This window comes from Lathamus discolor, chromosome Z (assembly GCF_037157495.1).
Source record: "Lathamus discolor isolate bLatDis1 chromosome Z, bLatDis1.hap1, whole genome shotgun sequence".
NCBI classification, from domain to species: Eukaryota; Metazoa; Chordata; class Aves; order Psittaciformes; family Psittacidae; genus Lathamus; species Lathamus discolor.
Genome location: NC_088909.1, coordinates 94,471,348 through 94,497,071, shown reverse-complemented (window position 1 = coordinate 94,497,071; position 25,724 = coordinate 94,471,348). Strand labels below are relative to the sequence as shown.

The window sequence follows — 25,724 nt, the reverse complement described above, 5'->3', positions numbered from 1 at the left end:
AGACTTGCTAAATGAAAAAACACTAAAACAACAGAGCTCAATAATGAATAATCCATGGGAGATGTTTAGGACTGGATGAAAACATAAAAACCTAATTTTGCAAATATTCTTTCATTTTTTTAAATCGTTTCTACTACACTCACACCCATTTTATTAATTATTCACTTTGCCTTTTGATGAAAAATGCTGTTTTGCAGACTCGACCACTCCTTCTGAGTTATTTTAGGGTTATTACTAGTACGGCAGTAGTGCCCAAAGCCTGGATTAGCGCCGACTGTGGGGCACCGTACCGACAAACCGACCGCGTCCTCTCCCTTGAGTTTGAGACAGACTGAAGGGACAGGGGCACGATTAAAACCTGCGGTCGGCGCACAAGGACTAGGGACCTGTTAATTTCACTGTCCCGGCGGGCACGCATCCCCGTGGACAGGGCAGGGCGGGGGCTGGCACGGCTCGGCAGGGCAGGCTGCTGAGGCTGTGCTGCCGGGCTCTCTGCCCAGGAAGGGCCGGGCACAGCAGCTCTGCCAGCGGGGCCGGGCAGGAGCGCAGCCGCCGGCGGGGGGAGCCGCAGGGACCGCGGAGGGCGGCCGGGGAGGGACCCACTGCACGGCTTCCCCGTGTGTCCCCCGGGACACAGCGGCAGCCGGCCCCGCTCCTCCGCCCGGGCCCGAGAAGCGCTCCTGTCCCGCGGCGCTGCCCGCTGCCTCCCCAGGGCTGCCCAGCCTTCCGGATCACTTGCCATCTGCATTTCCCCGCTGCTCGGGAGGTGGCGGCAGCCTGTACCCGGGGCTGGGGCAAGGTGGAGGAGGCGAGGGCCGGTGGCGGGGCCTGGGCCATCGATCCCGCCGCCGCCTCCCGGTCCGCCCGCACTGCTCTGTGCATCCGCCTCTTCCTTTCCCCGCGCCGCCTCCAACGGGGGAGCCGGCGGGGGCCGTACGTGCCGGGCCGGCAGCGAGGGGAGTGTCTGCGGCTCAGCGTCTCTGCAGCAGCGCCGGCCCCGCCGCGCCGAGAAAGACCGGGTGCGGGCTCACCCGCCGTCCCTCCGCGTTGCTGCTGCGCGGCCATCGCCGCTGCCGGCGGGAGGGGCCAGGATGTGAGCGTCGGGTCGCCTTGGCCCCCCTCCGCCCCCTTTCCCCCCCCACCCCCCCTTTTCCCCTCCCTCCCTCCTCCCTCCTTTTAAATAAGACCAAGCCAGCCAACCAACCCCAAAACCCCAGAGGGCGTGGGGAGGTGGGGGATCCCGTGTCGCCGCCGCCACCCTTCGCTGGATCCATTGTGAGGAAATTGCTGTTCGCCGGCAGCGGTGGCACATCTGGGCGGGCACATCTGGGCATGCAACATCGGCTCCCGGCGCCTTCCTCCCCCGTCCTCCAGCCGGCCGAGCGGATCCCTCCGGGCCGCCGGGGAGACTGCCGCTCGCCAGCCCCGGGGTCTGTCTTTCGGACCGAGTATTAAAAGCTGGCAGCCCGGGGGGTGGGGTGTGTGGAAATAAAGGCTGCTTTTTATTTTTTTTCCCCCGGGATTTATTTCATGGGGATGTGTTCAAGACAAGAGAGGATTCAGAAGGATATTGACGTTGTGATCCAAAAGTGCAAGGCGGAGAAGGACTGCCTGTTTGCAGGTGAGTTTCAATCCCGAGCGCCAGGTTGGCAGCATAGAGGCTGCCGCCACCCGCCCCGGACCGCGCTCCCCCCGCGGTGCCCGTGCCCTTCGCCGCCGTTACTGGCAGCGGGGGCTGCCGCCGAGCCCGCGTGTGTCGGCCCTCCGCTCCCTTCCTCCTCCTCCTCTCCTGCCTTTCCGAGAGCATGTGAGGCCAGCTGAGACGGGGAGAGGGGGGATCCCGGTCGCGGCAGCGGCCGCACGCAGAGCCGTGCGGGTACGGGTGCGTGCTGCCTTTGCCTGGCGCAGCTCCTTGGTGCCTCGTTGCGCCGCTGCCTCCCGGGCTTCACCCGCGCCCGCCCGGCGACACGGCCGGCGGTGAGCGTTCCCCTTTCCAGTTATGAACGTCCTTTCCCACCCATTCCTGGGGCTTTCGAGGCTTCCTCGGTTATCCACCGCACGAGCGTGCCTGGCTGCTGCCTGTTGCCGTTCCCGACAATGGAGATCCCGGCCGTTGCCATAGCACCGGCACTTGTTGCGAGGGCCTGGGGGGAGATGCTGCATCTCCCCCCGTTCACCCCGACCCCCTTTCCGCCCACCCCGGGGTCGGTAACAGGAATGCGGGTCCGTAAAACCCGCCTAATTCAGCCAAAATAAAGACAAGTTGTAATAACACAGTTGTTTGTCTTCAGATTTCAGGTACTCAGACTCCACCTTTACCTTCACCTATATTGGAGGCTCCAAAAGGTACTTTTTTTTTCGCACAGTAGTGACCCCCTTCATTTCCTGCTGGCAGTGAGATGCAGTAGTTCAGTACCGTGGCAGGCATTTTTGTTTCCTCTTGCAAGGAGGGTCAGTAAATCACCTGCCTTGGCACAATTATAAACTGAGGAAGAGGTGTTGAGCGAGGTGATCAGAAAGGTGGTCCAAGTTGTCAGAGGCTCATTCCTCTGAGTGCTGCGCTGTGAAGTTTGACTGTTACTCCTTGATTATTTGTGAATACATAGAATCTCTGCTGTACATAAACTTAACAAAAACACAGCAAAGGCATCAACATATGATACAAAGTTAATTCATGTTAAAAAATAGGGAAGGCTACAATTTAATAACAAGTGGGCCAAATTACACATCAGCACCTTACTTTCTCACACAAGAGCCGTATTTAGTCCCGCGACAAATGCAAGACTGCAATTGACCAGATCAAATTCCTGAGACAGTAAGTGGAATGTCAGTATAGTTGAAGAGGCTGGAAAATGTTTTTATTGAGTGTTAGTTTAAATAGTGTTTCTAACAGTCTCTGAGCTTTTGGACTCTGCATGTACATGTTTTTAAATTGTATTTCAGTGTTTGTGGTATTTGTTTTCAAAAGGAAATTATGTAAAAGCTTGAGCACACATCCTTTTTGTTTCCCTGGCTGTTAGTTGCCTTTACTTAGAAAGGTGTTAACTGTACATGCTGTGTCTCTTTTATCTGAATTTTATTACATAGGGCAAGAAGTCCTGCTTTTATTTGTTAATCTTACTTCCCCCTCACCCCCTCCAGATTGGCCTGTTACTTTCAGGAATTGTTTTTCTTTCCCAGGGTATGTCAGGTTAAAGTACTGTCTCCCTTGCAAGTGCACCTTTCGGTGCAGGCAACACTCCCACAGCCATGGGTTCTCCCCTGTGCATGCTTGGTGTCTGGCTGCAGGATCAGACTCCCAGATGGTGAATTCCAGGCTGTGGAATCACTCAGAAAAGTGCTTTCCCACCTCACTACCCTGCCTGTTCCTGCTAAAGGAAAAGACAACTTCTGTTTTCAGTTCCATTTTCAGTGGAGTAGAATAGTTCACCCAGCAGCTGAAAATCATTGTATTTTTAGGTTGCTTGTAATATATACTCTTTAATTTAGTGCTTTAGTATTTATTTTTAGTCTTGTTTTAAAAGAAAATTTTGAAAGGGTTGATTCAGTAAAAATTATCTAACATATTATTTGCCATGTAATTTAAGAGATCGGTTTTGAAAGTTCCTTTGCATTGTTTTCTAATATGAATATTGCGGCAGGGAACCAGGAAGTGAAACCTGTCTATTGTTTCCAGTTTCCAAGCTGAGCAAAGTAAAAAGCCTAAGGGTATAACTGATTGGAAACAAACTGGTTTATAAATGTTGGAACAAAATGTCCGTTCTACAAGGAGAGGTGGAAGGAGGCCTTACATCCTGCAGCCTTGAATTTTCATGGTTGTCAGCATTTGCTGTGACACTGTTTACTGGAAACTAGGACCTTAAAAATTCAAACTGAAAGGAGAAACAAACATTATGTTTACAGAACTGGGAGACAGTGGGTTGTTACTTAGATTATACTTAAGTATCACTTTCCTTTTCACATTTGAAGGACAGTTAGAAAGCATCCTTTGACGTAAGGGTTTGGTGTTCTCCACTTGTTTGTATTATGACCTAGAAAGACATTTTACAATATCCTGATTGTACAGGGGTGTGCTCAGTGGCAGGTTTACGGTAGTGAGCTCTCTTGTGAAGTACATAAAATGAAAACCCTCAGCCTTGACTTAACTTGAAAACTTTAGTTTCTCACATCAAGGATGAGTTAATGATTTCTTCTCAGAGAAGGTGCTGATTGAGCAGCAGCATTCGGGGAAGTCTCCACTACAGGGTCAACAGCTGTGATATACATGAGAACAGTTTAGGAGAACACAAGGCTATCTTAAGGATCTTATTCTTGCATTTGGCCATGATGCTATGATCTTTTTCTTACTGCCATTGCTGCAGCTGTGGACTTCTTGAGTGGTGACCCAATTTTTTTGACTACTGTACTCAGCAATTGTCCCTAAATGACAAGACCTCTATTAGCTTGTGGTTATAGACTTGAATATTAGCCGACAGGCCTTGTCCAGTTACTTCAGATATGCAGGCTGATGACTTTGTTTTTCAAACCAACAGGAACATGGGGTTTTCAGTATTGGCCACAGGGGTGGATGTTCACTGCATGGATGTTCAAACTGAGAAACAGATTTAAATGAGTAAGACTGGAAATAGTGTGGAAGGAAAATTACAGTATGTAAGCAGTCATTAGCCATGCTTGGAATGAAATCTTTTTCATGCTTTGTTTCCCATAGAATTTCCTTTAGGTCAGTGTGCATTATGGCTTTGGTTTAGCCATAGTGGTTAGATACAAGAGCAGAAACCCTTGAAAGAAGGCAATATGTTTTCCATTTGAGAAGGAGGATTCTTTGTCTTACTCTTGTATAAAGGCAGGCGACAATGCTAGAAAGTTAAACATCACTGGGGGTTTTCCTCTGGATACTGAGTTGCCTCTAGTGCCTACTGTCAGTGGTCCCAATTCATAATTTCAGCTAAATTTTCAGTAAATCAGTATAAATCCATGAAATCACTGTATTAGTATTATTTCAGTTAAGATGAGGACCTAAAGTCTGTCTGTATTTACTCTTTAAACCACTAAGTTTATCTGTAGGAGATTTTTCTTCTTGGGGCCAGCTTCTCTGACTTTACCTGATTTTTTTCCTTGTTGCTTGCATTGATAGCACAACCTCTTCCTACATTAGTACTATTCAAATATTGAAGTAGTACATGACTACGCTGCAGATCAATCCAAATAGATAGGCCTGATCTGGAGCAAATTTATCATCTCTTCAGTGGAGTTAACATGTATTGCCACAGAAAAGTAGTAATAGTTCAGTTAATTCTTTTGGACTGTACTTTGCTGTACTTTTTTCTCTTTAAGTGCACTGTCTTCACACTTCCAAATTTTAGAGTTGTTTGACACTGCAGAGATGCTTCGTGGTTTGGGAAGGCTGTAACTAGCAATTCATTAGAGAAAGGACATCTTTGTGCATAATATGAGAACTAAATAGGGAGCAGATTTTTTATCAGTTTAGTAATTTTTAATTTCATTGTCAGCAATAAGTAGGGTGATAGATTTTGTACAAAGTGAGGTGTCCATTTGGGTGCTGTGACTATGCAAGATTTATTCTTCTTTAACTACATCTGGCAGAATATCAGAAATGGCTGGATTTTTTATGCTTTTTACTGCAGGATCTAAAAAGGATATTAAACTGTGAACATGTTGAGCTCTTTTTTTTTTTTTTTCCTATTTTTTAAAGAATCTCTTGTTTCCCTTTTCCTATTTTCTGCCCCTGTGTGAAACATTGCTCCTTCAGAACCCATGCAGGCTCCGAACTGCTGATCTGTTATTTTCCAAATGAAAATGTGTGACGCCCTGAAGTTGTTCTCACTTTATATGTCATTTGACATGGTTTACATAGAAGCAGGGCTTGGTTGTCCTGAAAAAAGGTGTTTCCTTTTCTTAGTGTTTTTCTCACCCCCACTGGTCTTTTTTTTTTTTTTTTTCCTGAGGCTAAACAAGGACATCATATCAGTCCTAAAATACCTCTTTGTTCAAACATATACTTAACTTTCATTGGCAGCGAGGGACAGTGACAGTAAGACTGTGCGTAAGAACAGATCTAATGCTGCAGCATATTATAAAGAAACCAGATAAGACCTGTGAGAACTGAACATACAGATTAATTTTGTCAGCAAAATTCTCATCTCCTATTTGCGCAGTGGATTCTTGTGTTCTGCTTTCTGTACTTTAGCACAGTGATTGAATTTTATTCCAAAGCGATTTTTTTTTTCTTTTCCTAAAATATTGGTGAAATTTTAACTTACGCTGTATTCCTTTTGAGTATTTGGCTTCTTGTATTCTATTTAAGAGATTGTACATAGCACTTAATATTGTAGTATCAGAAATTCTCATGAAAACTGATGGATTAATTCCCACCTCACTGTAGCAGTGAAACATTTTGCAGCTGGGGAGCTGTGCAACTGAAGCGGTAACTAAATCGCTTGTGGCTTTCTATGGCTAGAGATGAAAACTACTATCTGATGTCCTAGCACATTATGTCTGCCAGGTGTTTGAACCACTTGGTGATAAATAGAGATAACCTTTTTTCCCTATTTAGTGGTATGCCTGATTACTACTTGCGTGAATTTCATTAAACTGCCTGCATGAGAGATTTCATTTGGTGAAAAATTTTGAAATCCTCATGTCGCTCTGATAATGCTGAAAGCCTTCCATATAAAAAAGGCTTTGAAAATAAATGGTTTTGGGCTAATTGATGTGGTTTTTAATCTTAAAATTTATGTTTATATTTACTTTAGCAAGAAAAGAGAGAACTGAGAAACATTTTTTAAACCAAAATGTAAAATTGTGTCCATCAGAAAATATCAAAATGGAGGACTTTTCTGAACATTTTCATTTTTTTTCTTTCCAAAATGATCAATTTTAATGTCAGCATTGTTTTGATAGGTTGTTTTTAACCTAGCTCCTCTGTCAGGTTCCTTGCATGAGTGTGTTTAGTGGCGATACGGTGTTTGGGAAGAGAAGGTGGGACAGTTCCTTTTGGAAACAGTGGTGGTTTACGTAGTATGAAAGTGTCCCTGAAAATACAACCTAAGAAAATGAGAATAAGATTTTTATGAAATCCATTGCTCTGAATGGTTTCAGTTTAGCTGGAATAGGTTTTATACAGGGCTTAGGAAGGGTTTGTGCAAGGACAGTTCATCTTCTGTTGATGATGGCTGTGCTTAACTTTGTGTTGAGGTTATTAAAGAGCGCAATTTGAAAAAAATTAATTCCAAATATTTTATGCCGCAAGAAAACCTCTTTACCTGTCCCTCACTCAGAATTAGTATGAAATCTTAAGCTGAGTCCCAAAATGGTTTCAGAGTTTTTGCAGGTATAAACATTAGTTGAGATAGAAATTATGATTTCTTCACAAGGACTGTTTTGTGAAAATACCTAAAATGATTGTATTGACTTTGTCCAGATTAAGACTGTGTGAAGTCCAGCCATTTTAGTATACATGTACACGAAACAGTGGAAAAAACAAAAAAAAAAACCCCAACCAAAACCCAAACCAAACACTCCAACATCCCCCCCCCAATAAACGCAAAGAACAAACACCCCCTTACTCTCCGCCTCCCCCCCCCAAAAAAAAAAAAAAAAAGAGTTTTACTGTATTTACAGTATTTCAGGCCAAAACCGTAACCTTCAAATACAAAAAAACCTTCTGGAAAACATTTTTAGTTAATGTGTTCGTACAACAGTTATGAATACCATCAGCAGCCTTCCCTTGTGGATATGGAATTATATGAAGTAATCTACTGGTTTAATATGGGTCTGTGAATATCACATGAAATCTTTCATACATTGTTGTAGCTCTAATAGACTTCCAGCTGAAAACTGATCATATTAATTTCTTTTAATAAGATGTAATTCTAAGGAATTATTTTGCTGTCAAGACTTTTAGCCATCTTATAGAACAAGGCTTGTTAGGCTTGGTGTAAAACTCCAGTAGTAGGATTTTGTAGGCTTATAGGTTGAAAGACTCATGTTTTATCAGTGGATGACAAGAACAGTGAAATTGGATGTGTTTAGGTGGCAACAGGAGGAACATAACCTCTTCAAGAATCTCCTTGGGCATACACTAGTTTTGTTAACTCAGGCCAACAGAAGTTTTAATTTACTTCGGTATTGGTCTCTAGAGCACGAAGTAAGGAGTCACAATAATCAGCCCCCCAAAGATGAAAGAGCTCTTTCACCTTTATCAGACCTGTGTGCACATACTTTTTTTTTTTTCTTTTTATTTTTAAATAGCTGTATAACACAAGAGCATCATTGCCTTTGGCATATAGTCCCTATGCCAGATTTTGCTGTTGATGGGTGTGGGTGTTTTTATAGCAAACAGTAATGTTGGTTAAAGATGCTCTACCTTCATTACTGCAGTGAAATTGCGTGCAACTACCAGCCACTAGTTCTCCTTGTTAAGGTATTTTGCTAGGTAGTCTAAGGACATTTACAGTTCCGTGTTTTGGCTCTTCCATTTTAGTTATTTGTTTTGGAATTCTTATTTAAAATGGTAAATTCTGAGAAGTTCTAGTATTTATTTGGTTTTAGCGATTTCTAGTGAATTAAAAGAAATGCATTCTCCCTGTGAAGCGCACTACAGGGAGTGGATGAGAGCAGGGAGACTCCAGGTTCTTTCTGTACCTGAATCTGTATTTTACATATAAGCTATTACTTGTTTTAGATTGTCCCCCTTGTGGTGAATAACTGCCCACTATACTGTTTCTGTGTTTAAACATAAATAAGTAGATACTAAAAAATACTACTTCATAAAGTTTAAGCCTTTATTTAAGGTGCGAAGAAACACGTTCATCCTGTATTTCAGTTAAAAACTGACCTTTGCAAAGGGTAACAAACACTCAGAGACAGAGACTGTAAATACGTTTTACATCTAGCACTGTCTGGCTTCAAATCAGGCATGAATGTATGGAAGATGCTGGCGTCCCAGTGTGCTAATAAGGATTAGGCATTTGCTGTCACTAAAGAGAAAAGGAGTCGCAGTTACATAAGTCAGGTTAAAAATTATGAAAGCTATCGATTCTGTTCATGGAGGACATGGGGGTGTTGGTCGATGTGAAACTTAACATTAGCTCACTTCAGTGTGTGCTCACAGCCCAAAAAACCAACCATATGCTGGGCTGCATCAAAAGGAGTGTGACCAGCAGGTTGAAGGAGGTGATCCTGCACCTCTAATCTGCTCTTGTGAGACCTCACCTGGAGTATTGTGTGCAGTTCTGGTGTCCTCAACATAAAAAGGACATGGAACTGCTGGAACAAGTCCAGAGGAGGGCCACGAGGATGATCAGGGGACTGGAGCACCTCCTGTATGAAGACAGGCTGAGAAAGTTGGGGCTGTTCAGCCTGGAGAAGAGAAGGCTGCGTGGAGACCTTATAGCAGCCTTCCAGTATCTGAAGGGGGCCTATAGGAATGGATGCTGGGGAGGGATTCTTCATTAGGGACTGTAGTGACAGGACAAGGGGTAACGGGTTAAATCTTAAATGGGGGAGGTTTAGATTGTATATAAGGAAGAAATTCATTACTGTTCGGGTGGTGAGGCACTGGAATGGGTTGCCCAGGGAGGTTGTGAGTGCTCCATCACTGGCAGTGTTCAAGGCCAGGTTGGACAAAGCCTTGGGTGGGATGGTTTAGTGTGAGGTGTCCCTGCCTATGGCAGTGGGGTTGGAACTAGATGATCTCAAGGTCCTTTCCAACCCTAACTATTCTATGATTCTATGATTCTATGATTCTATGACATAGACGGATTGTCATTTGAGGTCAAGAAAAGCTTTTACTCTGGTTGCAAAGTTCTTCCTTATTTCCCCTATTAGTAAGGCATAATCAGTCAACAACAAGGTGGGTCAAGTCCTTGAGTGAAACACCACTGTGAAAGGTGACAATTTCTGAAGTGTGTTTCCAGTGTATTTCAGTGTATGTAACAGTTGCAGAACTTTTGACATAAGTGATGAGCAAATAATCATAAATTGCTGGTGCTAATGAGCATTTCACCATTACTCTGGCTGCTTACAGTGTATTCCCATCTGTATTCTGTCCCAAGTTATTTCTCTGTTGTGCTTTATGTGATATAACATGATTACCATATTCTCAGCTAATTTAAATTGACAAATTGCCATGGAATTCAGTAAAGTTGTGCCAATTTACAGCACTGAGGACCTGTCTATAATTATAGTCATCTTGTTAAGGAAGTTTGAATAGAACAAAGCTAAATATAAATGTAGTATGTTATCTTCATTGACTTGTAATAACATAGTTTAATCTATGCATGATGAATTACATACCAAAGTGACGTTCTGCATTATGTGTGTTCGCGTTTTGGGTGACAGGTATGGACGAATTTCATGGAAGCTGAAAGAGTGAGCTATAAATAAAGTTCTTTGGGAGCAGCTCATATTGGGGTAGAATGAGACGAGACAGGGCAGACTAAAATGGGGCAGAGATGTCTCGTGACAGAGACTTGAGAATTTTTTGTGCACAGCAAACAGCTGTTCTCAGCAGTGTGGCACGTGAGTCTCACATTTGCGTGTGGTGCAACCCTGTAAGCAAAGGCCCTAGCCAAGACACCACAGTGGTCTCCTTTTTTATTTCCAATGCTAAGTAAGGTGAGCTTGACAAAGTGCTTACCTGTTTGTCTGCAATGTAGATATTCCCACAGGATCCCTCTGGCAAAGGGAAGGTCTTGTCCCACAGAATACCATCCCTGCACCCTTGCTTGAGAGATAATGATGACTTTAATCTGCATAATTTAGAGAAGGTTTCACACCAACCTTGGTGTGAAATGGCCATATCCATTTCAGCCATGCTGCTGCAGAGCATAGGCTCCTTAAAACCATTTTTCCATTCCTTCCCAATTTGTCCTTTCCCAACCTTTTTTCTGGCTCTTTGTTCTCCAGAGGTGCTGTACAAAACTGGTGGTATCTGTTATGTTCATACACAGACATTAAATAGTTGATATTAAACAACTGTACTATGCAGGTTAGGAACATGGGGGAGCTATAGATCACATATCTCCCAGGTTATATATATATAAAATATAAGATTATATATATATAAATCCTTTTTAATAAATGCTTGTTTAGGTTCTTGGGAAGTTTCACCAGAGTAAAAACAGGTGCTCACACTGTTAATCGGAGCAATCACATGTTCACTGCTGTTCGTTATTCTGGTTTTGGTGTCTAATATGTGGGTGGCTAGGAAAGAAATCACTGCTGAAATAATTGCAGCTGCAGCCTGAGTTGTTTGATGATTTAAGTTTAAAACTCCTTTTTAGCTGGGTTGTTTTTGTGATTTTTGTTGTGCCTAAGTAGGACTGAACAGAGATGTTTAGAAATAGTGTGTATTTGGGATTTTTCACTGAAGATGCTGTGCAGGTGTAAAAATGCAATTTGGCTTGAACCAATAACATTTGAATGCTATTTGTGCATTATAGAAAATGTTTTAAATAGAACAGCAAATTTAACAATAATAAAAAAAAATTGCTTTATGCAGTCTCCCATTCTTCACCATATAGGCTACTTACTTTTACAAAACACTCTTTATGGATCCTTGGGAGTGTCTTTCCAGTAACTAATTCTGCCCCCCAAATATAGAAAACCTTTTGATAATTCCATCAGTAACAATGCACAGTTCCTTACATGCATGGTGCTATTAACTGTCATTCTGAACTTCTGAGGTGTTCAGTACTTGCCTTTGGAATCATTACAAAGTTCTTTTCATGTGTCCCCTAATAAAACTGGTTGAGGGTGACTTTTTGCCCTCTATGATACTGTTTGAGGTTTTCCTTTATTGGCTTCTGCATTGATTTGTAATGATGGAGGCATTTGTAGTGATAGATGACTCATCCTGTTGCCAACCTGTAGGTGGAGTTTCACCAGTGTGAGCTGGCCTCTTTGGGTATGTTTTTTAAGGGCTGGGCTTGAAAACCCTTTGCCTGTTGAGAATATCACCAGCGCCAAAGGCACAGGAATTGTGAAGTATGCCTTCAGCACCTGTAGGACTAAGGAAATCTGTCAAGTGGTGTGCCAGCAGGTGCAGCCAGAGGAATGGGCCATGGGGTCTGCCCTGCACAACTGTGTAAGTGGAGGGGGGGGTGCAGTCACTGAGCATACCCTCCCTTAAGGCTGCTCTTCCACACCTTGGTTGATATAGCACTGGGATCATAGAACCATAGAATCAATCACGGAATCAAACAGGTTGGAAAAGACCTTTAAGCTCACCAAGTCCAACCTCTACCCCAGGACTGCTAAGGCCACCACTAAACCATGTCACTGAGAGCCTCATCTACACGGATTTTGAACACTTCCAGGGATGCTGATTCCACCACTGCCCTGGGCAGCCTGTTCCAATGCCTGAGCACCCTCTCAGTGAACAATTTTTTCCTAATATCCAACCTAAACCTCCCTTGGCACAGCTTGAGGCTGTTTCCTCTTGTGCTATCCCTTGTTAGTTGGGAGAAGAGACCGACCTCCACCTCACTACAACCTCCTTTCAGGCAGTTGTAGAGAGCCATAAGGTCCCCCCTGAGCCTTCTCTTCTCCACACTAAACCCTACCGCAGACCCTCAGCCGTTTCATCACACTTGTGCTCCAGACCCTTCACCAGCTCCGTTGCCCTTCTCTGGACCCGCTCCAGCACCTCAATGTCTCTCTTGCAGTGAGGGGCCCAGAACTGAACACAGTGTTCAAGGTGCAGCCTCACCAGTGCCCAGTACAGGGCAAAAAGGTTCTACCTGAAGTGAATCTTTGATCAGAGAGATTTGGGAGCAGGGGCAATGGGGCAGGGCCTGGCAGCCTGCCATGGGAGCTTGCACTTCCTCCCGTGTCAGGACAGGGGTGACTGGCTGCAGGCTGACAGGCAGCGTAACTCCACAGGGCCGACTGGAGGGAGTCAGGTCAGGTAAAATAAATAGTTAACTACTTCAATGAAATAAGGGAAAGGAGGGGGATGGAGCTGTGGTGGAAACTTTGTTTCCATCAGAAAGCTCATCAGGCAAATGGGAGGAATTCTGTGAGTTCAGTATCTGTGAAATTTGGTAAAAAGGAGTTGGAAATGGATCACAGACCTTTCTCATTGACTCTGCTTCCCAGAGGGGTCAGAGTCCTTCAGGTTAAGCATAAAATATTTTCTCCCGGAAGGGATGCTATAAGCAGAGAGTATCTCTTTTCCACTTCTAATTTTATGTAGTAACCTAGCATGTACAAACCTGCAACATATGCAGCCACTCCAGACCACATCCAGTGCTTGCATGCGCATTGGATTTAGACAAGTGGTGTCATCTTTCTCGTTAGCATTCCATCTTTTTCCTCAGAGGATTTATAGCTCTGAAAACATCTGAGCTCTCCATAATAAGATCTCTTAGTGGGTTTTTTTTTTCTTTTCATTTTTCTCTGATTCAAATCTGTGTGAGTGTTTTAAATGTTGATGCAAATGAGTTTCACCCCCCAGTTTCCTGGTAAGCTGCCACAATGGCCAGAAGGGTGGCAGAGGTTCTGCAACATTGCTCAGGGGAGCACTAGTGTGTGACCAAACGGGGCAGAGCCTTGTCACAGGAAGAGGTTCACTGTTCCCTTTCTGTTGCTGCTGCTGTTGCATGAAGGACTGTAGAAGAGAAATCTGGAGAGAGCAGGGGAAAGGAAGAGCACAGGTCGGCATTCAGCTCTGAGTTACATCAGTACAAAGTCCAGATCTGTGTGGCATCTTTATTAAAGATCTCTTTAATAAACACATCTTTATTAAAGAGATTGTGTGTTAAACAGTAAAGACAGAATAAGATGTAATTTGTTGCCATGTGCTTTCATCTGCAATCAACATACTCTTAAAGATGAGAAGCACAATGTAAATACCTGTTTTCTCATTATACGTTTACCTCTGTAAATTTTCTCTCAGAATTGTTTATCATTTATTTGTAATAATAGTGAATAATTCTGGCAGGAGGTTGAAGCTGGGTGTCTTACATATTACGGTAGTGTTATTTCCGTCAGAGATAATGCCAGGTTTTGTTTCATTTTATTTTGAAGGGCTGAGAATGATCAATACCACACCTTATTCTAGTATTTCTAAGTAAAATTTAACACCGGTAACAATTTATGCACTTGACTAACATGCATTCAAGGCTCAGGCAGGTGAAACAGTTGAGCCATTCTGTCCCTAGTATTTTGAAGTTCCTTGCTGGATGCGGCCCATGGCTCTGCAGTGGCAGTACGTGTCAGGGACATTAGGTGCTACTCAGTGAGAATTCTTTACAGCTCTCAAACTTCAGTGATTTCAGTGTCTAATGATTGCAATATGCTCATGATCAGCTAGCTAATATACTCTACTGAAAAATCTTTGAATTATGGGTGAGCTGGGGTGATGTTGGGACTTTCCTGCATAGATTATTTCTATTTTGAAGTCAATCAGTCAGAACTGGTAGGTTTTTATTCTTCTACTTGATAAGTTTCAGGAGATTATTCCATAAGCATTTTCATTTTGCTTCTGATTGATATTTTGACTGAAATACAATACGTAAAGGGTTTCTACATTTAACCTGTTACCCTCTACCGCTAGGCTATGTAAATGAATAAGATGAGATGACATAAGCCTAACTAAAGAGTTAGTTTGATTTCCTTTATGTGGTCATATTTTACCTTTATCAGTCCATTTATTGAAGTTAGAGATTATTGGAGTAATTGAGGCTAATGTTTAATGTTTGGCCAATTTTATTTTACAAGAATTCCATTTATAGTTCAATTGCTTTGATGTGTTTTGCCATCTTAATACCTGTAGCTGCAGTCATCTGCATAAAGCTGAAGCAATGATAGTGGTTTTATTTACACTCGAAGAACATAACCCTGTGTATGTGCCTGGCCATCTATCTGGCTAAAAACTCTCCTTATGTTTAGACATAGTGTATATTTATTTACAGAGGCTTCTGGTACTCAGTGATTCCTTTGGTAGTATTGTTTTCATTAACACTGACCACCTCACATGGCCAATAGCATTTTGAGAAGAGAATAGCTGGTAAGTCAGCTATCTATTAAATGCATTTGTGAGGGATTCTACTTATCTGAGATTTCATCAGGATCCTCCAACATGTAACTTGCCTTGTTTATGTTCCTGATACAGTATATATATTTGTATTGATGATAGGAAGTTAGGTAACTGAACTTTCAGCTCTGATAGCAAGCTACTTCATGCTTCCACTAGTAAAATGGCAAATGACCCTGCAGAGGTATCCTGAGAAACAGCATGGTAAAAAACATTAGTCTTTCAGAATAAAATCTACAAGAACTTTATTTTCACCGGAAAGTGAAGATGGATGAGCATGCCAAGGAAGTGCCTGTGCACTAGTAACAAGGCAGTGGGACAGCTGCAGCACAGAAACAGACTTGCTGGCCTTTTGAACCATTCTCTAAGTATCCATCGAGTGAAATTTATTTGTCTTGCAGTACCTGCCTTGCAAGGTGTACTGGCCTGTATCTGTTTTCCTGTGCATTGGAGGTGCTGGTGTGGGGATCTATCTCCCAGCAGGACTGATAGTCTGCTGAGGTGAGGCTTTGCAAAGGGAATGTCCTGAGGTGCCCAGTTGGAAAAGCTGCCAGGCTTGCGTCGGAACATGCACTCCCAGGGAATTTAGGTGCTTGCCTCCTGTCCGGAGTTGTGAAGCATTAGGTATCTATTCCAGCCATTTTCATTACAAAATATGGCTAAATGCTTTGTGTCAGTGCTTCCTTTCCTTTGGTACTATACGCTCTTGCTCTAGTCCCATAGTAGAGCTACGACAGTGAGACTCCACAGCACATCTAATGCCACGATTAGGCTTCCCTGGCCTGAAAACAGAGCTTAAACATTTCTAACAACGTCCATATTGTCCAGGCCCCTTCTTGTTTGTCATTTAGTGGTGGAGGCTTCTAAAATTTCATCTCACTATCCAAAAAATCCTTTTGTATGCCTGTGACTAATTGTGTTTAGACTGTTTGGATGCTGGCATCTTGGGTTCAGGCTCCAGAGCTGAAACATAGGTGCTTAGGGAACATGGCTGGGTAGGAACGGAGATGTCAAAAGACTTTAAAGATCATTTGAACTTCTGTCTCCTGGGTCAGTTAATGAGTTCCTTTTGTGAAGTGAAACTCATCTGATGTCAGCTGACATAAGTTCATGTATTTTTCTGTTGAATTTTGCTCTAAATCCATCTTTTAATACAAAGTAGTTGTGAGATTCTTGCCTCACTGTGGTGTTTTGAGTAAAACGACAGTTACAGCTCCAGCAGACTGTCTGAGCTGCTGAATTGTGAAGGATACATCAAGCCCTTGTCATCAAGGATATATTTCTTCAGTAAAGAAAAATAACAGCTTGCTTTTATTTATTTTTTTTTTGCCTGGTAAATTCTGTGTATGCTGATTCCCGAATAAATATATCTTGTTCTTACAACTTAACCTCAAGCTGCCTTGATGCAACATGATTTATAACCAGTTTCTACTCTCGTGTGTTCTCCTTCTCAGGTGGTATTTTTCAAAAAGGTTAGAGATAATGGAGAAGGTCTAAACTACCTTATATTTCACAGATGGGTACTGCCTTGATGAAACAATGTAATCCAATCATGAGTTTATGAACCCAAGCAGCTGTACTATATGAGTGCATACACTTGCATTCGGATACTTGAAATCATGTTTGAGGTGTTATTTAATGGAATAGGGAAAGGTGACATACAGCTGCATCAGCATGGACATCTGCAGATCTCAATGAGAAATGCTGTTAGGTCAATTTTAAAGCAACCCGATTATACAAGTCTTGCACTGCTGTAGCTTTGGTGCATGTCTCACAACCCAGTGAATGCTGTTGTCTTGTTTCATTATGAAGACTACAAACGCAAAGGTTTAGTGGCATGAGGGGATGTCCCTGGCTTCACTGGAGTGGTCTGGGACACCGCAGGATACTGTTCTTTCAGTGCCCCACATCCAGCTTCATGCCTTCCAGAAGCAACGCGGGTTGAAACTTTGACCTGGGACCATAGCTCAGCCTAAACACAAACCCAGTCCTCAGCAGGGTGTGTTGGAGCTGCCCTACCCAGTCAGAGCCAGAATGGGGGTAGAGAAAGGGGTAACCAGTTGACAGAGAAACTGGGGGAGAATGGGGAGCTGAAGATGGCTGATACTGAGACAAAAGGCAGAGACATGATATGCACGTACTTTGGAAGGGGAAATGGAAAGGCAGGTGTGAGCGCTTGAGTCAGAAAACGCCGCCAATAAAAGCAAGAAAAGATCATGTCTTGGGAAATAAAAAAAAAAAAAAGAAACCCTCTTGAGAAAAAGGAGAGGATTTTAAAATCAGCTAAATTCTGAAGAAGTGTACCATTCCATATTGTAAAAGAGTCAAGGAGTAAAGGGAAAAATGTAGTTTGTTGATGTATTTACAGGGACAGAAAAAGACTACAGAAAAATCAAATAGAGTAAAAATCAGAGCTGTGTGTAATTGTGTATGTGTTCAGTGCAGCTTTGTAGAGTGAGGCAGGTTTTGTCAGTATGTATTGTGAACAGAAGTCCATATGGACAGGTACATGAAACATTACCTCTCTCTTGCCAACCATCAAATTCTTAATCAAAAACGTGAGGCCTCCAGGTCTTATAAAGGTCTTATATGCTTTATTCATACAGGTAAAATCATAGTCTTTATTAGTCTCAGAATAACTGGTCCATTTTTGATTTTACTTTTAAAAGAAAGAAAATTCAAGATAGTCACTTAGGAAAACAGCCTCTAAAACATTAGTCTGATAAAATCATAGGACATTTTTAATGGTGGCCACTCTGTGTACTGTGATCAGATTCAAATTTGGCTTTGTGTCCCTATAACTCATGTGTCTGGTTGCAAACTATAATGGCAATCACTAGATCTATCTCCTGGCCGAACTAGCATTTTCATTTCAGGCAAACAAATTAAAACTGTGTTAATTATAGAATATCTTTTGGATGTACACAGCTTAGGTTTCTTATTAAAATACTTTACTTTTTGGCTGCAGTCTGGGAATTAAATACTTGCATATTTGCATGCATAAAGATGAGGAAGAGGTTTGTAACATCTGTCTAATTGTCAGTGGGATTTTAAATATGGATTGCAATCATGATTCATGTAAATTTACTCGTATAAAGAGGTTACAGCAGGGGATGTTTAGGTAAGGATTCAGAGCAAAGTCTGCAGAAGTAAGTGGTGATGGTGATATGTAGCTACCATCAGGAGCTGCAGTGAAGTATAGTCCTGTTGCAGGTCCTGTAATGCGTATTTTAAAGGCAGCTCTCATGGCATTCAAAAAGTAAAAACACCATGCAAGACTGGGCATCACTGAAAAGGTAGTATCCTTGATGATTTTCTAACTTCCTTTTAAACTGGAGACGTACAGTCTTGCTGAGACTTGCATGAGTTAAAATGGAGACAAGAGATGGGAAAAGTGGATCTGGATGTATCTGAAGATTTGCAGAAATAGTGGAATTTGGAGACATTTGTCCTGCTAGAAGATACCTAAATTTACAGCATATAGTTACGAGCTGCCTCCTGACACTGTACCTGTTGTGCAGTGTCTGTTGGCAGCTCCCCACATCCAGTGGGATTCCTTGGGGTCGGATGTGCTATGCGCCTAAAAACTCCTGCCCACTGCCAGGCTACTTGCTGGTGGGGCAGCAGGAGAAGCAGGAATAGCCTTGATGCTGTGTAAACACTGCTCAGGAAGAACTAAAATATCCCCATGCTATCAACACCATTCTAGTCACATAGCCAACATACAGCCCCATGCAAAGCTGTTGTGAGAAAAATTAGCTACTATCGCAGCCAAAACCAGTACATACCACACTTTTGTACTAATAGTTTAAGAACTAGCTAACACATAAGCTAAGAAGATCTGTGTCAGTCTGTACTGACATTGGCATTTATGGCAATTTTTCCTCCTACAGGAAGAAGGAAGGAAGTTGCTAATTATTTCACAGCTCAGCAAGTCCCTTTCTCCCCTCACTAATGACATTTAAATTGGGAACAATTTCCTTAGAAATCAATAAAGTTTGATGGAACTATAATGAATCAAAAAAGAAAAAAAAGGAACTTATTCTCTTTTAATCTTCTCATATGCTTCTTTTCCCACAACACAAACTGTAAATCACTTTGATCCAAAATTGTGACAATTCTTACTTATCTGGGTTTGCATAACACCCATAAAATGTGTTAAAGTGTATTGAAGCATGTTAAACAAATACTTGTGTCTGTTCCTAAGATTGCTTTAATTTATATACCTCATGTTTCATATACATATAACTGCTAAGTCATCATGAAAGAGAAGTCTTTGTTGCAAGGAGACACCAGGGGCACTTTTCTGGGTTCAGGGAAATTAAGTCAGATCAGGATAGCATTCTATATTTTATTCTTCAGAGGGTTTATTTATCTGACTCTACTTCTCCACTGATTCACCTTAGAATAAACCTTTGAGCACTTGTGTTCAACCAACATGGAGGGAGAATCAGGTTTAATTCATATCTTCCTTTTTGATTTAAGACTTCTGGTCACAGTGGGAACTCAGAAATATTTAGTAGGCTTGAAAGAATGATGAATGGCATTTTTATGCTGTCATGTTTTTAAACCATCAGTGCTGAGGCACTTTGAAATTAAAATATACGGTTCCATTAACTGTTTTTACTGGGTAGACTTCTTAAAGAGTGCCTGATGTGCACCGTTAGAGCAGTGCATGGCTGTGGGTTAAGCCAGTCATCTGTGTACTCTCTGAAGGCAGCAGTGGGAACATCAGCCTCCTGTCTCCTGTCCTTTGAAGAGTTTCCTCTTTTCTGGAAGAGGATTAAGATTTATGTAAATGGCTGCTGCCAATGCTGTTTCTTAGCAGCATCCGTTCCAAAGTGTTTCATTAAGATCTGCTGCTGAAACTGCATGATCACTGAGGTCTGTAGGCACTCACATTTGCAGGCAAAGCAGGAGCTCTATGTTTCTGCTGCACAGATCTGAAGGGTGGAATGTGCCTGTCACACTACTAGTCTACCCTTTGCTGGGTTGCATAGGAAGCCCCGATGTACAATCAAATATTCTCTGTACCAAAGCTTAGACTCTCCTAACCTTGCTCCAGTTTAAGCATAAGTGCTCTGATTCTGTTCTGCCTCTGTGTATCCTGGGGTAACAGTTGGACTTGATGGTTTTAAAGGTCGTTTCCAACCTAGTTAATTCTATGATATATTGATGTCTCTAGATATATGACACCAGTAGATACTAGTTTGTTGTTTTTTTTTACAAGGAACCCGAGGCTCTTCTGTTCAAAGTAGTTCTTGATATTGATTACTTTTCCCTTTGCAAGAAGTGTTTCTACTGCCGCACCTTCTGCATAGAAGGCATTTTGTGTTGTGAATGTTGTTTTGGGTGTGTTTAGTAGAAATGCTTTGTCTCACAGGAAATGGTTTTCATGTATCCTAAAGATGCACAGTGAATTCAGGTGATCTCGCCTAAGGAAGTTAGACCTTCCTAGGTAATTGTTTTGTCCTTGGCTTTCATATACAGGTCTACCTGTTTTAAAAAGTGCTGTGTCTGAGCAGTGTCTGGTAGGTCTCCCTAGCTAGATCCCAATCTTTCAGAGAGCCAAAGCAGTTTTCCGGGCCATGCCCTTTATATCAGCAGAGACTTTTTGGAAACAGGTCAGACTTCCTAGCTTTGTCTCTTGATTGGTGTGGGTCCTCCTCCAAAAGTGAAGTAGTGGGGATGGCAGTAAGAAGAGGGTAAATCAGAACAGGGAATCAGATATAAGGACACAAGCAAAGCTGCAGGGATGCTGTCACCTCTGCCCCTTCCTGTATGGTCAGTGGGAGATGGAGTTTGAGTTGTGTAATTGTAGCTTCCATGTTTCTTTGGCTTTTGTAGAGGCTACCACTCTATTTATCCCTGTGTTCCCTGGTCTTGGGCACTCGGTTGATACTCTTCCAGGTTTGGGACCACGTAGCCTACAGATCCCAATACTGCTTTTGCTGCCTCAGGCTCTGTTCTGCTTACTAACATTTGTTTCCAGAGCTTCACCTCCAGGGTGGATTTACACTCTTAACAAGAAGCTGTCAAGTGACAGGTAAAGGACAAAGCCTTGGGTGGGATGGTTTAGTGTGAGGTGTGCCTGCCCGTGGTGGCAGGGTTGGAACTAGATGATTTTGAGGTCCTTTCCAACCCTAACTATTCTATGATTCTATTCTATGATTCTAACATGAGTTTCTTGTCTCAATTTTGTTTAATGAGCCCATATTGTATAGATAGGCTGACTGGATTACTTCTTTGCTGCTGTGAAACATACTGTGGCCTGTGGCCCTGGGTCAGGGCCTTTTTTGCTGGCTGTCTTCTGCATCAGCTGACTTCCCAGAGCCCAGGCTGACCCCAAACTTGAGGCTTGCTAGCCTGCTGGACAGCTCTCCATCTCAGCCTGTCTCTGCCTTGGCTCTTCTGTCCATGTGTTCTTCCCCATGGTCCCTCAGTGATCGCAGAAGACAGCACAAAAGGGAACCTGGACTTTTTTGTTGTTGTTGTGAAAGTTACTTATTTCCAAACTTAGCACCTTTTTCAGAGAAAACAGAAGAGCCATTTTGTGTTGAAGTAACCTTACTCATAACTTACTAGCTCTTAATTACTGTGGTGTTTTGTTGGCTTTTTTTTGTGTGTGTGTGAAAAATTGGTAGTTATTCCTCTTTCATTGGAAGGAGCACAGTTCAATACACTGTGAGAGTGAAAAGCAGCTGTTAGACATAAAAAGAGAGCAGTTCCTAAAGGCAAAGCAGAATTCATGCGTTTTGTATATACAGATTCACCCGCAACACTACAGACAGCGTTTTCAAGTTTTGCTTGTGCAGTCTCCTTCTTTATGTAAAATGTTTGTCATACTTTCATTTGCACATGCTGCAGAAATGTGAGCTTAAGATGCCCAATGCAGATGCTCTTTTTTCCCAAGTCCTTCTCTCTTGCATGTTGCTTCTGCTGTCTTGTCTTTCTTTGGGTTTTTTGTGTCTGAGTGGAGACTTGAAACTTTAGGGAGGGGATGCACCTAGCATTATGCAGTGTTCATTTCCTCAACCTCCAGTTGCTGCCATCCTGCACAGCAAACCCCATGCAGAATCATACAGGTCCGGTGCACGAGAGCTGAAATAAAGACTGACACACTTGTCAAGGAGGAGGATACCTCCATGTAGCAGTTTTGGAGAAGGAAACTATCAGTTTCAAAGGGATTACTGTATTGGTAAGACCTTATAATGTGTTGCCAGAATTAATCTGATGACCATAGAAGATTTTTGTAAAGGCCGTTTCTTGCGTATGCGTAGGTTTTTACATAGTGACTTTACAATAGAGATGCGGTGGATAGTTTAGTATTTTTTAAGCACCAAAGAGTTCCTGTTTTGTACTATATTTAACTGCATTAAATATATTATTTTTCATTTTTTGTTCCACTCAGCTGTCACATTCTTAATCTTTGTATGGTCAAAGAAAAATTTATCTGTGTGGCAGGTTCAGTTTGTTGCAGAAAATATTGTGTTCTTACAAAAGCAAGCCTATAGTAAATGCCTGAAAGGCAGATAAACGTTCTGTCAACTCTTTTAGTCCTTCTATTTCACCAGTATTGCATGGGAGTAATGTTACTTTACTTCATAGTGGTATTGTGATATTAATTAGTTTATGGTGCTTTATCAGTACTAAATCAGAACTGTCAAAGCTTGCCATCATTATGATATCTGAGGTTGAGGCAGCTTAAGCAATTGCGGTTTCAGCACTAGATAATCTCTGCTCTCCCAGCTGAAGTCTGTACTCACCTGCTATGGCTAGTGTGAAAATTACAAGGTAGTCCATTTATCTGCCTAACAAACATCATTGTGTTTTCTTTTTTTTTTTTTTTTTTTTTTTGCCTTTGCTTGTGCAACTTTTAAATTTTTATTTTTTTTTTTTTTTAATTAAACATACAGTTGACATTTTTTGGTGGATATATACCTTAGGACTTGACATTTCAGTGTTTAGCTTTTCAGTGATTTACAAGAAGAGAATTTCACAGTTCATGCTTGTGGCCGTGCTAGTTATTCTCTCAGGGGCTTTGACATTCCTTGATATATCTGAAAGCTTTTCATTACAGCTCTAAAACCAGAGGGCAAAACATTTTCATAGCTAAGATGATCTCTTATGTGTACAGCCATCCAGATTGGAAAATTTAAAGTAGATAATGCAAATTCAAAGTTCAAATGGGGAAAATGTTTAGGAAAGTGAGGGCGCAGAGGCTGTGCAGTTCCAGAGCTTAGTTCCTTGTACGTAATCCAACCTAGTTACAGACTGCTGCCCAAAGGCACCTTTTTTTGCCCCCTGGTGAAGAGGGATATGTGGCTATATTAATATCCCTTCCCTCCACCAATGAGCTAATTTGTCAGGGAACTAATGAGTATGGGTGCAGTTTTTAGGTACAGCACAAGACAGATTGAACGGGTTGCTGTGTCTTGAGAGAAGCGAAAGCAATGAGAAGAGGGGAGAGAAAGGCATGTCTTTTCTGGTGGTGGCCTACTGTTCAGGTCTAATTAAACACAGTATGAAGCTATTCTCTCAGGGGCCCAGTATTTAGTTAACTGTGAGATCTTTCAGAGCTATTGTAACTCACTGTCATTTTTGCACGTATCTCTGATATCTGAACATTTTGCTCTCCCTTGGTTTTAGCTCGTTTTGCTTTATCCTTTATATTTATACAATTGTCATCCCAGACATAGCTGTATACCGCACACACTGATAGAGAAAACCATAGCACCCTGCCTTGTTCCCCTTTGGCCTCTTTTGGATTTCATTAGGTGTGCACCTTCTGCTGTTTAGTTCCTCTGATGCCTGAGAAGAAGCAATGCACGCTGTTAAGATTTGCTCCTTCAGACTCATGTTTTTATGCAGAGAGCACATTGAGACAATCTCTCACTCTCTTGCTGCAGCAGCAGGAACAGACACATCTTTGCTGCACGCAAACCAGTTAAGGATTCAGGAGCAGTTCTGCTCCCACTAGGCTCTGGTTATAGCTGGCAGGTTGAGAATTTGCTATCAGAAAATTCCCTTAGCCTTAATATTAATCGCTGTAGGGCAGCAGTGATGGTATTATGACTTCCAACTATCTGTATCTGGTAAAGCAGGTAACTGTGATAATTAGGCAGCCACATCCTCGCACATGAAGATAGAAGAACTGGGAAAGGAGTGTTAGACATGCTTTGGGGCTTTGCCTACCTAATGATACTACTGAGAAACAGATGGATCTTCTGAAGATGATGTACTCTGGTGAGAGACCTGGCTGAAGCTTCAAATATAATATTGAACAGATCGTGTAGTACTGAATCCAAGCTATTTCTGGGCAACCCTTTTGTGGTAATCCACTTTGCAGATGTGTAAATCTCCATAGAAGATAAATGAATCATAGAATCACAGAATAGTCAGGGTTGGAAAGAACCCTAAGATCATCTAGTTCCAGCCCCTCTGCCACAGGTGGGGACATCTCACTCTGTGATGCTGAGAAACAGTTTCAGACACCTTCGTTTAGGTTATTAGCTATTTCTCCAATTTTCAGCCTAAATTTAGGTAGTAAACCAGTAGCCATCCACTTGTTCTTACACAAATGTTTTCCTTGACATTAAAAAGTTGCTCTTTAATTTGGCATTCTGTCATAGACAAGATACCTCATCTCAGCTTTGCTTCTTCTTGGCCTCATCAGCTGGATCCCTCTACATCATCATTCAGTTTGGGAGAGGCTACAGAGAACCTGGGACATCACATATGATTTCAGGCTGCAAAATAAATTCTTGTCTTTGTCTCTAAGTTTTGGATTCTTGTCTTAGATAGAACCTGTTAAATCAGTAGTAAATGTTCATTAACGGCACCTTTGACAAGTATGTATGATTTAAAAGAAAGAGACTTCTAAATCAGAGGTTAGTAACTGAACGCCGTAGAGTCTTGTTCATGGCTTTATTTCATTTGTTCTGCTCAGCAGGAAGAGACTTCAGCCATTAAAAAAGTGGCAGCCTTTAACCTGGCATCTTATAAGGGAATGTTTGCTTTTTCTCTTGAACCATCTGTTCTTAGTAGAAGACAATAGTGTAAACGAAGGAACTTAGTGTTCCCTAGTATTAACAGTCTCATTTGTTGGACTTGACTGTTCCACTGTAACAACTTATCTATAATATAGTTTGGTAAGTTGTAGATTTACATACGGTAGAGGCAGAAGGAAGAGCCTGTGGAGTGAAGAAGTTTCTTGGTACTTCAGTACAAATGCATGTTGCACTGGGTTCAGCTAATAAAAATTGTATCTGGAAAATCTGGCCTAGTGATTAAGGGGATGGCTTTTATATAAAAATTGGAAATTATAGGATAAAATTAAGGCAAGTGCAAGTACATAGGAATACTTTATAATTCGCATGGTTGGTTTTCTGACTTTGGTGGAGAGTCTCAGTATGGGCATGTAGACATAGCTCAAAAATAGCTCTAGAAGTAATTTCTTTTGATGCTAAAAAAAATAAAAGCTGCACCACCATTTTTTCTTTCATTGAAGTGTATTTTGTACGTCTACCCCCTATGGTATGTATTGGGCAGCTATACTTGGATTTATATTTAAAGGTTACCAACTCTACTTTGCATATTAGAGCACTGGTGTAAGCTGGTTCTGCATACTTTACTAGAGCCACAGCAATGTAAGAGCTGTAGA

The 25,724-nt window shown here is 42.1% G+C and overlaps 1 protein-coding gene across 3 annotated transcripts in view; it reads left to right on the top strand.

Moving 5' to 3' along the window:
* Positions 1 to 1,007: 1,007 nt before the first annotated feature.
* The window catches only part of PARP8 (poly(ADP-ribose) polymerase family member 8), a 118,294-nt gene continuing 93,577 nt past the window's right edge, over positions 1,008 to 25,724 (top strand). For 2 of the 3 annotated variants that reach the window (XM_065661529.1, XM_065661530.1), the window contains exons 1-2: positions 1,470 to 1,621; positions 2,292 to 2,346. In XM_065661529.1, the coding sequence (XP_065517601.1) occupies positions 1,531 to 1,621; positions 2,292 to 2,346 (146 nt within the window). In that variant the 5' untranslated portion in view covers positions 1,470 to 1,530. Of the gene's footprint in view, positions 1,622 to 2,291; positions 2,347 to 25,724 lie in introns of all 3 variants that reach the window. The other variant, XM_065661531.1, reaches the window with a different exon arrangement.